General features: G+C 33.9%; 1 protein-coding gene across 2 annotated transcripts in view; it reads right to left on the bottom strand.

The window, feature by feature from the left end:
• The window catches only part of TDRD3 (tudor domain containing 3), a 213,253-nt gene that overhangs the window by 49,012 nt on the left and 150,095 nt on the right, over nt 1-14,146 (bottom strand). For both annotated transcript variants that reach the window (XM_036831839.1, XM_036831840.1), the window contains one exon: nt 641-1,491. In XM_036831839.1, coding sequence (XP_036687734.1) covers nt 641-1,491 — 851 coding nt within the window. The remainder of the gene's footprint in view (nt 1-640; nt 1,492-14,146) is intronic.

Raw genomic sequence — 14,146 nt, 5'->3', positions numbered from 1 at the left:
ACTGTGTTGGTCTTCTCCCTCTCAGCCAGGCTCTTTTATCTGATGCACTGTATTCCTTCTCAACCTCATCTTCTTTTTTTTTTTTTTCCCACGATTTCCCTCTTTCCCTTTTAGCCAGAATATAATGTAGAACTGAAGATTGTTTAAATGATTTGTTTCTTAAATTATTTATTATTAGCTAAATACTTAACCCTCCTGCTCTTAATTTTTTTTAAAGTAGGCTGACTGTGTATTTATCTTTAAATTAAATGAAATCTGCAGAATTTGTGTGCCATTCAACTGATTTTCTTCCTTGTGAATCAGTATAATTTTACTAGAAAGAAAATATTAATAGTTCAGTTGATGATAACTGAAGTAACTCATCAACTTCACTTAATCACTTTTAAAATACTTTTCTGATATGCAAGTGAAAATCAAACCTAACATAACCAAATCCTATGGGACTCCTAAGCATCCATAAAAAATATTAAATATTTTGTTTTCCCTTTGATAAGTTATATATGTATACATCTATTCAAAGACTTTACAAACAAGTACAATCATAGAACACAACTCAGTCCCAAAGCAATGGCTTTCTATGGTCTCACTAGACTGTTACATTCAGTACTATTAGTATTTAATAACTTTATAACATGCATACCTTGTTGTCTTCCCAATAAAGTGCTAAACATTCATCTCCAGGTTTCCACAGTTTTGCATACTCCATAGGAATAGATGATTCTAGTACTTTTTCTGGCTTAATTGGCCCAGATCTTCTTTTGGGTCCACTATTGTAAAATATTTTATCATCATAGGGTGTAGCTGTGATGGGTCCTGCTGGCTTAATAGGTCCTACTCGCCTTCCCTTCAGTGGCATTTCTGTCTCTCCATTTGGAACACCAATGAAACTATTCGTTCGGACAGGATACTGGTAATCAGCATTTACATTAAAATGTTTTTCAATTTTTACACCACTAAAAGCTTCATTATTGATTGTTCGTGGTTTCCTATCATAAAAATGATCAGTATTTGCTGTTTGGCTTTCTCTTTTCCCACGTTTTTGATTATTGTAATCTATGGATCCTTGAGGAAGTGGATTTTCTTTTGCCTCTGCATAGGATGGAACTTTTCCTGATTTGCTTTGCATAGAGTTATCCCTTTTTTTAAATGCAGCATCATTGTGCTGGGAACTTAAAGGGTATGAAGTATCTTTAGTTCTATCATATCTAGAATATGGTCTATCACACTTGATTCTCTCTTCAGCCCATACTTCAGATCCTGAAGAAGTACTTGGTCTTTCAGAACCTTTGTTTCTAGGTAATCCACTGCCTTCTAAAATTGACTTTGAATTTTGGATGTCTCTTTGAAAACGAGGAGGTTTTTCATTTCTTGGCTGTCTGGTATCATTTCGAGGAAGATATCTTGGTTGATTATTATCTTTTACTCCATTTTGCTCAGTATTTGACAATCTGTGTTGTCCTTGATGAAGCTGCTGTGGCTGTGATTTAGGTTCTGAAAAGTAAAAGTATATCATATGCATATTAAAATGAAGACTCTGCATTAATACTTAATTATCAAACTACTATTTTAACATCTTCCACTATCTTCCCACCTCATTATCTTAATCCCTCTTTGCTTTGTTAGAGTCCTGTATTTCTAATGTACAGTTTGCCTGGTTAGCCACATTAGTGAAGTAAAGCAATGATATGAACCATGAATAAATGGTGGATAATTCAAAAACAAGTTGTCTTTGTCACTGAATGTTTGCACTGTTATAACATAGCCAATCTATATATGCTATTCTGGTAATTCATTTCCCAAGACAGTAATGAAATAGAACTGCAACCTGATAACACAGAAGCTGCTATGAAACTGTACAAGTACAACCCTTGCTCAACTCCTTTCTGAATCCCAGTCCCATTTAAAATGTATAGCTATCATTGTCAGTCAAGTTCTAGTCTTTGCAAAAAAAAATATTTCTCAAATCTTTCTGGATCTGGAATTGCCAAGTGTTTGGATTACAATTAGATATTTACTATAGACCTATCAAAGTAATTAAGAACAGGTACTACTTGGAAATATACAGGAAAAAGTGTCAAAAATATGATTAAGCAAAATAGTGCAGATAATGTCCAACTAGAAATCAAAATCAGTAACATGGTAAATATATACTCATAATCTGATGGTTATATTTCACATAATGATTTTTATTCTACTTCAATTTGTACTGTGTCACTTACTCTTTCTTCCTCCATTGTTTCACGTAGCATATCTATAACACTATTACCAATCATATTGACTGGTCTTTGGTGTACACATCTTGTTTCTCTTGTCATACACTATAATCAATATGCAGATCAGGATTATTCTTACATTTCCCCACGGTCACAATACTTCTTAACAGGGGCACTACTGACATTCTGGGTGAGAATGTTTCCTGTATTTGCAAGAAAATTAACTTCTTTGACCTCCAGATACTAAATCCCAAAGCATTCTCCCTCAGCATTCCTAGTCACTGTGACTACCCAAACTGTCTCCATACATTTCCAAACAACCACTGGAGGAAAAAATGTACCAGATAAAATGTTTAGATCAACAGGAATAAAGAGAAGACCTTTAAAAGTTCCTGAGTGACAAAGCAAGTCAAGACTAAAGATCAAGGCTCAAAATGAAAAGAAACTTCTCAATGGAACCACTGGAAACTAGAAGGCAATCTAACAGACTTTAAATGTCTTTGAAATTAAAGGAAAATTATTTTCTAAGTACAATTCTATATTCAGCCAAACCACCCATTAATTGTGACAAAGAATAAAGATTTTTCAAATATGCAAGATCTCAAATACTAGCCAAGACCATCTACAGAGACATTTTTACAAAATCACTTTTTCCCAAGATCGGCTTTACAAATATAACACAAATATCTTATTTTTAAACCGCTGTAGTCAATATTAATTTTTTCTTTAGAGAGAAGAAAAATGGACACAAATGAGCATTTTCAGCAGAAAGCATGTTTGGGCATTTGTTCCAGTCATTATTAGAGAATAAAGGCAGCAGCCGTCTCTTGCTGACAATGTGCTATATATTAGGTACCTCACACTAGCACTTTATACACATTATCAATAGTCCCCACAGTAGTCGTAACATTTAGGTGTTGTGGGGTTTATTTAATAGAGAGAGGTAAAGTCCTTTATATATTGAATTGAAGAAATTTTTCAGCTTCCAAAATAAATCAGATATGAAGGTATTTTATTTCCTGACAACAAGGTTTGAATAGATATTCGGGGAGTAAGCTTTTTAGATCTGTGTTTAGGGATCAATTTTTCAAAATTATTCCAGTTAGGGACACCAAAATCTATGATGATCAGGAAATACAAATAACTTAAGTCATCATGAGAGTAACTGAGTATCCTGGACTACACATGGCAGTTGAATAACCATATATACGGAATGAAGGCTTCAATTAGGCTTGGTAGGTGTGGGAGAATTTGATTTCAGTTCTTCTAAAAGAAGAAAAAAGTTAAAGATTTCCTAATCTATTTAACTGAAGATGTACATTAGATTACAGAATAAAACAATTTTACTACTAAAGAATATATTTCATTTGCATTATTATGCTGAGGCAATATAGTGAGAGAAGAATCTATAAAGGAAACTGCTTTTTAAATAAGAACACCTTTAAAAAAATAAACTCAATGAGGCAGAAGATAAAATTGTGCTTTTTAAAGAACATAGTTTTCATATACATCCATTTCATTCCAAAATAAAATAACAGTAAGCCAAGGAAGGTCCTTAAAGGTTTCATCATTCTTGGATTTCCTTAAACCTAATACCTTTTATCTTAGGTAGTTAAGTAATGAAGTCAGATATAAAGTAAATATTTTGAAACTGAACTAATCTATTAAATAAATAAAAGAATATGCTCAATCACTAAATTGTGGAACGGTGATTTTAAATAAATTAAGAAATAGCCCAAAAGTCAAACAGAAAGCTCCTCAATTCTGCAGTAGGAATCTAGCGGCTCTCTGCCACCTTTCCTGAGGAGGCATGATGATTCCAAACCACCAAAATACTAATTGGCACCAGGGGCCAGGTCTACAGTCACTCTAATAGGAATATACTGAGACACTCTTCTGTATAGGAAGGAGAATAAAATGCATCACTATTTTTTTCTTTTTTTTAATGACCTGAAGGGGAAAGATGAAACAAAACCATAAATGGAAATTGGTAACATTTAATATTAAATAGGAGGAAAAAAAAAAAAAAGAAAATTAGCAAAAAAATTACAGAAAAATTCATCACAAAATAGATAAAACTGTGAAAACATCTAAAAAATTAAAGTGATAGAAGTTCATATGATAAAATTAATCAAAGACTACTACATGAGTTTCATTTGCCTTGTAATAAAATGTTCCTATTAGACCAGATCATTGAGTTTCAAAATGCATCTTTACAAGATAATTGATTACAATGTTTTACAGCCCCATGATTTGAAATGCAAGGATCATTAAGAACGAATTTATTAATTGTCACAAATTATTTAGGTTTGTACATAAGAATGTGCTTAATTAAGCAGGTATCTTAAAAATATTAATACTTCTTTGCAGAGTATTCATTCTCCAGTCACAGTTGTACCTGCTTTTTATAGTAGAAAAACAGGTATATTTTGTTTCCCAAGATGACTCTTCATTTTATTCTGAGACATCTACCTGAAGAAATGACTTAATCAAGACTTTACTACGTACCTGACTCTACTTTAAGGTCTTTTGACTACATTACTTCATATAATTCTCCCAACCACGCTGAAGGGCAATATTATTATCCCCATTTTACAAGTGAATTAACAAAAAGGAAGGCTAACAGCTAGAAAATGTTGAAGCCAGAGCTTAACTCAAATCTAACTGAAGGAAAAGCCCACGATTTTCTCACTATGCCAAGCTGCCTGCCCACAGGAACAAAACAGAATGTAACCAACATGTTAACTATAATTTTATCACCTACATTTGTTCATTTCTGGTGCGATGCAGAAATCACAAAAGCTCTTTCACAAAACCAAAGGAATGGCCATTTATGGGCTAGATACTATTTTTAAAAAGTCATAGTACCACAGTACAACAGGTTACCTACTAATGCAGACATTAATTCAAGAAGAATAGTTAAAATTATTGCTGAGTAATCCTTCAACAAATAAAGTAAAATAAAAACAAATCATTAAAGATACTTGTTACAAAAAGATGGTATTAACTGATTAGTACATGAATTCACATTAAAACAGAAGCATAACACTTTCTCATATTTCTATATCTATATACAAACCCGATTACATTTTTTTTCACATCAAAATTTTCAACTAATTTTCTCAGTTATACAAATCAGGGCTTTTGTGTAAAATATCATTAGATATTGTGTATATTCTGTAATGATCACAAAACTCTGGCTATAAAATTTTATCTATCAGCTCAAAATTTATACTTTGTTTCCTCTGTAAAAAGTTACTTCCTCTATAAATTTATTCTGTATGAATTCTGACTTAGATTAAAAAGGTTAAGACAAGGAACTATGTTTCATTCTTAGCAGGTACATATAAACACAAGTGGTTATTAAATGATTATGTTCTCCATATAGTAAAAAAATAAACTGTAGCCTTTTAAAAATATTATGTTATAGGAAGAGAAATTGCCCATCACCCCAAGCCTAAAGCATAACTTTTTCATGCTATATTAAATACGTCCTTTCTTACCACTCTTTTCAAAATAATCACTTTAACATCCATAGAACATTTATCTACTGGATATCCTTCAGCTTGTCTTCTAACCCCACTATTTCACTGACACTATTTTTATCAAGGTCTCCAATCAGTGGTGTGTTGGAGCCAGTCTGAATATTACACAAAAACTGATTATTAAATTTTCAGAAAATCTGCAATCTGGTTGCAGATTGAAATTAGCTAATTGTTGATAGCTTGAAATTAGCCATAGTGGAATATTTACACCACAGAAATCAGGAAAAGCTAAAAATCAGAGCATCCCTCCCCTGCCTCCCACCTCTTCCCCCAGAGCCAGTTGTTAAACATTCACCAGCACACTCTTAATGCTATGTAAACCCAATGGACACTTCCCATCCTTATCTCTGTTTCTACTCCTCCTCCTTTTTGGCAGCTGTTTTCTCAGTTTCCTTTGCTGGCTCTTCCAGCTCTATTCAATCTCTAAATTCTACTGCCTGCTGAGTATCTCTCCTTGATTTTTTAAAAGCTTAACATATCTTTAAAAAGTGTATTTCAAATTCACGGCAAGCCAATTTTCACCAACTTTCTATATATTACCTTTAAAATTTTTCACTAAAGTTATCCCTAAATCCACATGTAAATTTCTATATACAATTAATTTTTAAATTCAAATAACTACTAACTTTGCATTAATAATCCGGACATTACCTGTGCAGCACTGTGGCATATTTTCACTTTCCACCTGCTATTTTATCTAACACCTTAAACTACCTGGATAATGTCAGGTGCTATGCTGTCAGAATGCTTGCAAATCTAGGGACCACAATGTCATAACAACACAGATCAGAGCATTTCAAAGTAATTCTAGCTAAGGACCAGGGTTTTTGTTGTAGTTATTGGTTCTGGTTTTAATTTCCAATCAACTGTTGACTGTCACTTTTGTAAAATGCAGTAACAAATATTGAGGCATTGACAAACTGCTAAAAGAGTTTCTGAATACTTACTCTCAATTTCAGTACTTATCTGTACTTATTCAAAATCAGACACTATACCAGTATAGACTACAGTATCACTGGTACAGACTATTCACTGTTAAGGTAACAAGTCCACATGACAGAATTAGAAACAATTATCTCAAGTTAACCTAAAGCACTATCTAGATATGTGGGGTAAATTTACACTTAAAAAAAAAAAAAAAGGAACGGTAGAAAGAAATCAGTCCTATAAGAAAAAATCAAGGACTGGGAAGGTCATACTGGTGGTTAGGGATAGAGAGAAAGTGACAGGCAGTGGGTAGATAACTACACATTTTCTCTCTTTTGCTAACAGCTTATGACTATTCACATAGCAATCATTCATCCCTGGCTTCCAAGTAAGCATTCCACCATCAATTTCAATCAATCAGTTGCACAGGGAAATGAGGAGGAATGTTGTTTGATGCAAATGGATGTAAACATGCACAATACTCAATACATGGGCGATGTAAACATACACGACACTCAATACATGGGCAATCCTTTCTTGAGGAAATCCTTCACAAGAACATCTAGCCTAACACATACACATTCTCCTTGTCTTCCTGACCTAGTTTTCTGGCCTTCCAATTAAACTGTTACCATTCTATCACATTCCTTTCCTGTATCCCTATTCTTCATTCTTTAAAATTCAAGCTATAAATCTATAAGTCAAACTATTTAAACTGACTTGAAACTTGATTAAATGAAAATAAAACAAAACCAAAAAAGACACCTACCAACCATCAAAAGCCTGCGACTTCATATGCATTACTCATCAACCACTAATATTATACCTGCTACCATCTAAATATATTACATCTGAATATTATGTGGAATTTGAAATTATGCAGTACCATTAACCAAGCAAAATGATACTTCTCACAAAATCCACAGAAAATAAAGAAACAGAACTCCACAAAAATAGTATATGTAATATAATCTGAATTTTATTCTGCCAACAAGAAGAGTCAATGGAACATTTTAAGCAAGGGGGTAGTGGGATCAAATTTGTGTCCTGAAAGATCACTGTTTGCAAAATGGAGGATGAGATGATAAAGTTCTGCAAAGAGTCAGCGGAGGGCTGATGAGGGCCTAAAGTTGGGTAGTAGGGGAGGAGATGAGGACACAATGAGTGGAGGATAATATTGCTACTACTGCTAATCACAATGATGGTAACGATGATGACAGTGGTGGTGGTGGTGGTGTTAGAACTACCATTATATGGAGGCCTATGTGCCAAACACTGTGCTTAGCACTTTTATGCATAATCTAATTTGATCTTCTCAATAACTCTAAACTTAGGTGGTGCTACTGTTTCCCCATTTCCCAATAATGAAATGAAGGTTTGAGAGATTATATAACTTTCCCAAAGACATACAACTAGTAAATACAAGAGCTGTGAGTTAAGTTAGTGGTAGAATCAGTTGAGTTAGTGGTAGAATTAGTTGTATTTATCTGCCACAGCATCCATTCAATTTTCCCCTTCTTTTGGTAACAGAACTCTGCTTTCAGTGATAACTACTCCCTCCCCTTTAACATATAATCCAGAATCAATTAAGATGTCCTAAGCTCTCCTGACTAAGAAGGAGGCAGATATAGACATTAGAAGATGGGAAGGTCTTTTTCTGTCTGATATTCCAGGTATAAGGGCCATTTGATTGTTTCTGAGAAATATTTTTTTTATTACTTTTTCATATTATGAATGGAGATTTGACACCAACAACTGTCAAATAGACCATCCAAGTCTCTTTGTACTCCTATTTCAGCCACTTCATACACACAAATGCCAACATCCCCACTGGGAGTTAAGCTTGGGGAATCAATAATTATATGATGAAAGGTATTTATCTTTTCCCAGAAAAAATGTGCTTGCAAAATTAAGATAAGTGTTTTTACATGCCTATCTTTATATGTCATTATGCCCCCTTATATACGTTGGCCTTATGCTATACCTGGTGCTACCTGGGCCAATCTTTGCTACCACGTGAAGACAGCCCATCAACACACAATTCAGAGACAGAGAAAGACCTTCCAGTTACATAAGCCAATAAATTACTTTTTTGCATATTTGGATTTCTGTGGCTTACAGCTTAATGCAAACTAATTCAGAAATTAGTGTCAGGAAAAAGAGTGATACAAGTGACAGACCTAAAATGTAAAACTTGTTTAGTAAAGGAAGGGTACAGGGTAGTGAAAGCCGCTTCATCCCCGAACAGAAGTTGGCACTCCTCATGGTTTGGTTAAACTGTAGCCTATTGTCTTGGAACTGAGACCACCTAACTAATGAGGCCAATGCTTTAGAGAACTTGGTATGAAAATGTCAGGGTGATGAAAGGTGTTGGTTACTTCTTATTGCCTTCAGCAAGTCCTACAAGAAAGCAACAAGCTGGCAAGCTTGAAAGTAGAAAGGACACAGATGCAACTAGCTATGAGGTGCTCTTCTCAATTATACCAACAAGCCAAAAGGACTGTGACTCAGATAATCATGCTTCTTGAGAGATTACAGAATTCTATGAACCAAGGAATAAAAGAGGAAAAGTAGAAGATGAGACTGGGTCCTGGAAAGGGGAAGCTTGATCACCTATGACCATGTCCAACATTTATGAATGTTGGATGAGTTCTTAGTTCCTATAATTGTTTAATTTAAATCTTATCCTTTTCATAAAAAATATCTCTATTTGAATTCTGTTCATATTTTTCTAAGTGTTTACCCTTTATACAACTGGGTCATATTCTCTAGTCCACTTTCTAAAATTGTGACACAAAATATGGAGAAACATAAATAAAACTTGTAACACATACTTAATTTACAAAATAAGCTATAGAAACAAGGAAACAGAGGAGTATGAATTTAAGAAAGTTACTCTGTCCACTTTTCTCACAATGCCTCTTGTTCCCCATTTGGAAAAATGAAGGTTTTCCTGGTTTTATTTAGATGTAAAAAGTTAAAACAGTAAAGTTACTGTCTTAAGGCAACCCCTCCCTCTATCTCTGGCCAACCCAGATATCTTCCATAATAGAAAGAATAAAACCTACTCTTTTTGTCCCAAGTTGAAACTTAAAATACATATTTCTAGTGGGCATTGTTTCAAATGGTGGTTATGTATTAGTGAAGTAATATATTGATAAGCTTAAGATATGTAAAGTTGAAAGTTGGCCTGATAATCTGGCCATGAACTCTATCTAGTCTATGAAACCAAAATTTTTTTAAGAGCCTATATATGAACCTTTTCGAACACAACCCTATCACAAACTCATCAATTGAATATTGACATCAACCAACTTGACATCAAATTATTACATATCACATAGAACACTTTAGTGATTACTCTCATAAAACAATGTAATCCAACCTCATTTTTTTCAGAATATTGATAATAATGTCAACTAGAATTACATTTGACTTGAATTAAAAGACACAATAAAAAAGTTAATGATACGAGAAAATCTCTAGGAAAAGTACATGTGATGATCAATTATAGGCACTACTTATTTTATTGCATTTCACTTTATTGTACTTTGCCAATACTACGTTTCTTACAAATTGAAGATCTGTGGCAACTCTGAATCGTTAGATGATGGTTAGCATTTTTGAGCAATGAAGTAATTTTTAATTAAGGTATGTACATTGTTTTTTTAGACATAACGCTATTGCATACTTAACAGACTACTGTATAGTGTAAACATGACTTTTTTTTTTTTTAAACATGACTTTTATATGCACTGAGAAATCAAAAAAAATTTGTGTGACTCGCTTTATTGTGATGTTTGCTTTATTGTAGTAGTCTGGAACCAAACTCGCATTATCTCCAATGTAAGCCTGTACCTCTGATGGAAATTTTTAAAAATCAGAATAAAGAAATGATAGTGCCCTTTGTTCTTTTAGAGAAAATTACATAATACAATGTGAAAGTAAATGTGTTACTTACCTGCATTAAATCTGTAAGAAACACATTCTTAGAGGACGTATTTTTTTTCCAATAAGCCCAACACATTACACAGAATTTGATATGACATAACAAGTCCATCCAGGCCTAGGCTTATTCAGCTAAACACGACTTTTAGGGTTACCTGAACTAAACAAAATCCTCAGACAGCTTAAATGATACAAAACATACAAGCAAGAGAGGTTTGATAATTCAACTGAATTAGAAACAAACATTAAAAAAAATCCAAATATACACATCATTGAATCATGATTACTTCTTTATAATCAATTTAGGTCTGTAACAGACACAAATAATGACACTGATGATATGAACATGAATAAAATTAGAAGCCCATAGTTATTTTCATTAGCTGTCCATAAGGCATTTAACCATTAAAATTTATGGAGACTCTATCCTGAAAAGCTTTCTAGATTTTCCTTAGAAAAATGGCCAATATTTTCTCCCATCAATGCAGAGTTAATTTTAGAACATAAGATTTATGGAACAATGACCAAATTCTGAGGGAAAACCAAAGTGGAGATTCAATTTTACAAAAGTAAGAGGTTATTCTGGGCTTTATTTTCAACTAAAAAGAAACATGAAATCATGAAGTAAGCAGAAAAACAATTCATTAGCTTGCCCCAACTGTTTATTTTACTATGAACCTCAGCTCACCTAGGAATACCTCAATAGTATGAGAATTAATAACAGAAGGAGTAACAGAATGATCTTTGCAAGATACCTGAGGAGGACAACACATCAATCATTTCCATTAATCCTGTCACCTTTATTGTAACAGGATTACATGAAGACAGAGCCAAGAGAACACAGGCACACCTCGTTTTATTGCTCTTTGCAGATATTGCATTTTTTTTTTTTTTTTTTTTTTTTTTTTTTTTTTTTGCATTTTTTTTTAAACAAATTGAAGGCTTGGGGCAACCCTGCATCAAGCAAGCCTACTGGCACCAGTTTTCCAACAGCATTTGCTCACTTCCATTCTCTGTGTCACATTTTGGTAATTCACAATATTTCAAATTTTTTCATTATTATTATATTTGTTATGATGATCTGTGATCAGTGATCTTTGATGTTACTACTATGACTTGCTGAAGGCTCAGATGATGGTTAGCATTTTTTTTAACAATAAAGCATTTTTAATTAAGGTATGTACATTCTTTTTCCAGACATAATACTATTGCACACTTAACAGACTACAATATAGGATAAACATAACTTTTATATGCACTGAGAAACCAAAAAATTCGTGTGACTTGCTTTACTGCAATATTCACTTTATTGCGGTGGTCTGGAACCGAACCTGCAATATCTTCCAGGCGTGCCTGCATAAGAAACATCTACAAGCATGATAATCTTCAGTCCATATATGTATCAATTTATTGTCCCGCTGTTTGTGCTCACGTTTGTTATAATTAATCTCCTCTGATGCGATGTCAGCATCATGAAAGAAAGAGTTTAGGGTGAGAAGAGCTATTACTGAAAGGGTAAGTTTCTCTGGTCAAACATTTAAAATAATGAAATAGCAAACCAAGCAGTATTTTCAAGGCTGCCTGTTTAAAGGATTTCTTAGCCATTCAAAACAACTAGTTAGCCTTATCTTGGCAATAAAACTTTGAAATAAAGAATGTAATATTATTACAGGTTACAAAAATGCCAGATCAGATTTGAGTATTGTATTCAAAATACCTCTGCTAAGTCTTTATATTTTGTTTAGTGTTGCTTACACTAAGTAAATGATAAAAAGGTTTACACAAAGGAAATAATAATATTCTTTTTAATAAGCATTCCTACGACCTTTTAAGTTTGTGGTTTCTTCTGTCTCACAAACTAACAGTAAGCTTCTTTGGGGCAAGGGCTACAAAATCCATCTATTTCCCTGAATTTTCTGAATGAGGTATTTTATTAAATTTTGTATCCCTGCCGCTTATCATAGACCAGGTACAAATAAATACTACATAAAATACTGCATATATAGAATGAATAATTTCTTACGACACATACAGTTGTAGCCTCACTTCAGTCTCAATCCCATTTTCCACCTTGCCAATGGACAAATTTTTTTTCTGAAAGCACCAAACTTTGTTACTGTCATGCCACAAACCCTTTCATGGCTTTGCACTGTCATTTGGATAAAATAAAAACTCCTTAGGACAAAATCCTCTTGATCTGGCTCCAGACTACCACTTTTACATCTGGCCTTCTACCTCCACCTCTCCCATAACCTCCCAGGCATAGGAACTGGCGTTCTGCTGCCTCCAGTTCCCTACATTTGGACTGCCCTTCCCCCAACACTCCTCCTTTGACCTGTCTAAATGCCACCTACTCTAAGAAGCCTCTGCCTATCTCCCATCTTGGTTAGCTGGCCTCCCCACACAATACTTCTAGGAAAGAACAGAAATTTGCTTCTCTGAGAATAGTGGTTATCAAGTAGGACAGAAATCTCTAATGTGTTGGAGGGGGTAATTTCTGGGGTTAGGATGATCAAAGGAACATGTGAATTTGGATAAAATTTAAGAGCCTCTACAAATGTTAGAAATACCTAATTTTTTAATTTGGGGATTTATGAAGGTCACAGGTTATATTCCTTGTGAAAATCTAGGGTGTGAAATACTATTATAATGTCTATATCTTTCTCACATTCTAGCTGACTCTGTACCATATTAATAACAATAATGTAAATACAAAACAGTCTACTAAAACAATATCCAATATTAACATATGTGTTTATAAATTTCTGTCCCCTCAGAAGTAAATCTCTCTAACACTGATGTTTGGATTTGAGTGCATTATTCATGTCATGTATCTTAATTACTAAATTTTGTTGGTATAGGATGTGTTCTGTGAGAACAGAAAGCTGATAGACACACAGGTCACCATACAATTACTATTCTTGGTCTCAACTTCATTATGATTTAGGACAGACTCTAGGAGTCAAAAGCAAATGTAGGGAGACAGAAGGATAAAAGGAAATCAAAGGAGATCTGATTGGGATAGTATAAAGGGAGGTTGGGACAAAAATATCTAGAAGTCAGATTTTAAGAAGCAGTAGAGAATCTCCTGCTAACCTTGCAGAAGCAAACATGTGAACTGCCTAGGGAGGAGGTCATGTGGCAAGAACCTGAGGGCTTCTAGGAACTGAAGGCACTCCCCAGGAAACATCAAACAAGAAAGCAAGAATGTCAGTCCTACAACCACAAGGAAGTGAATATTGCTAAGAACCAGTTAACTTGTAAGAGGACCTCAAGCGTGAGGCAAGATCACAGCCCCAGCTGAAATCTTGATTTTAGTACGTGAAACATTGATCAGAGATCTCAACTAAGCTGTGTTTCAACTCCTGAACCACAGAAACTATGAGATAGTATATCTGCATTGTTTTAAGCCACTGACCTTTTGGTAATTTGTGAAACAGCAATAGGAAATGAATTCATCATACTTTAAAAGCAAGAAAATATTGCTCTTACATGTGTCTACTTACAAATCTC

The sequence above is a fragment of the Balaenoptera musculus genome, chromosome 18 (genome assembly GCF_009873245.2).
Source record: "Balaenoptera musculus isolate JJ_BM4_2016_0621 chromosome 18, mBalMus1.pri.v3, whole genome shotgun sequence".
Lineage (NCBI taxonomy): Eukaryota > Metazoa > Chordata > Mammalia > Artiodactyla > Balaenopteridae > Balaenoptera > Balaenoptera musculus.
The sequence above is the reverse complement of the archived record's forward strand: the minus strand, read 5'-3'. Positions and strand labels throughout refer to the sequence as shown.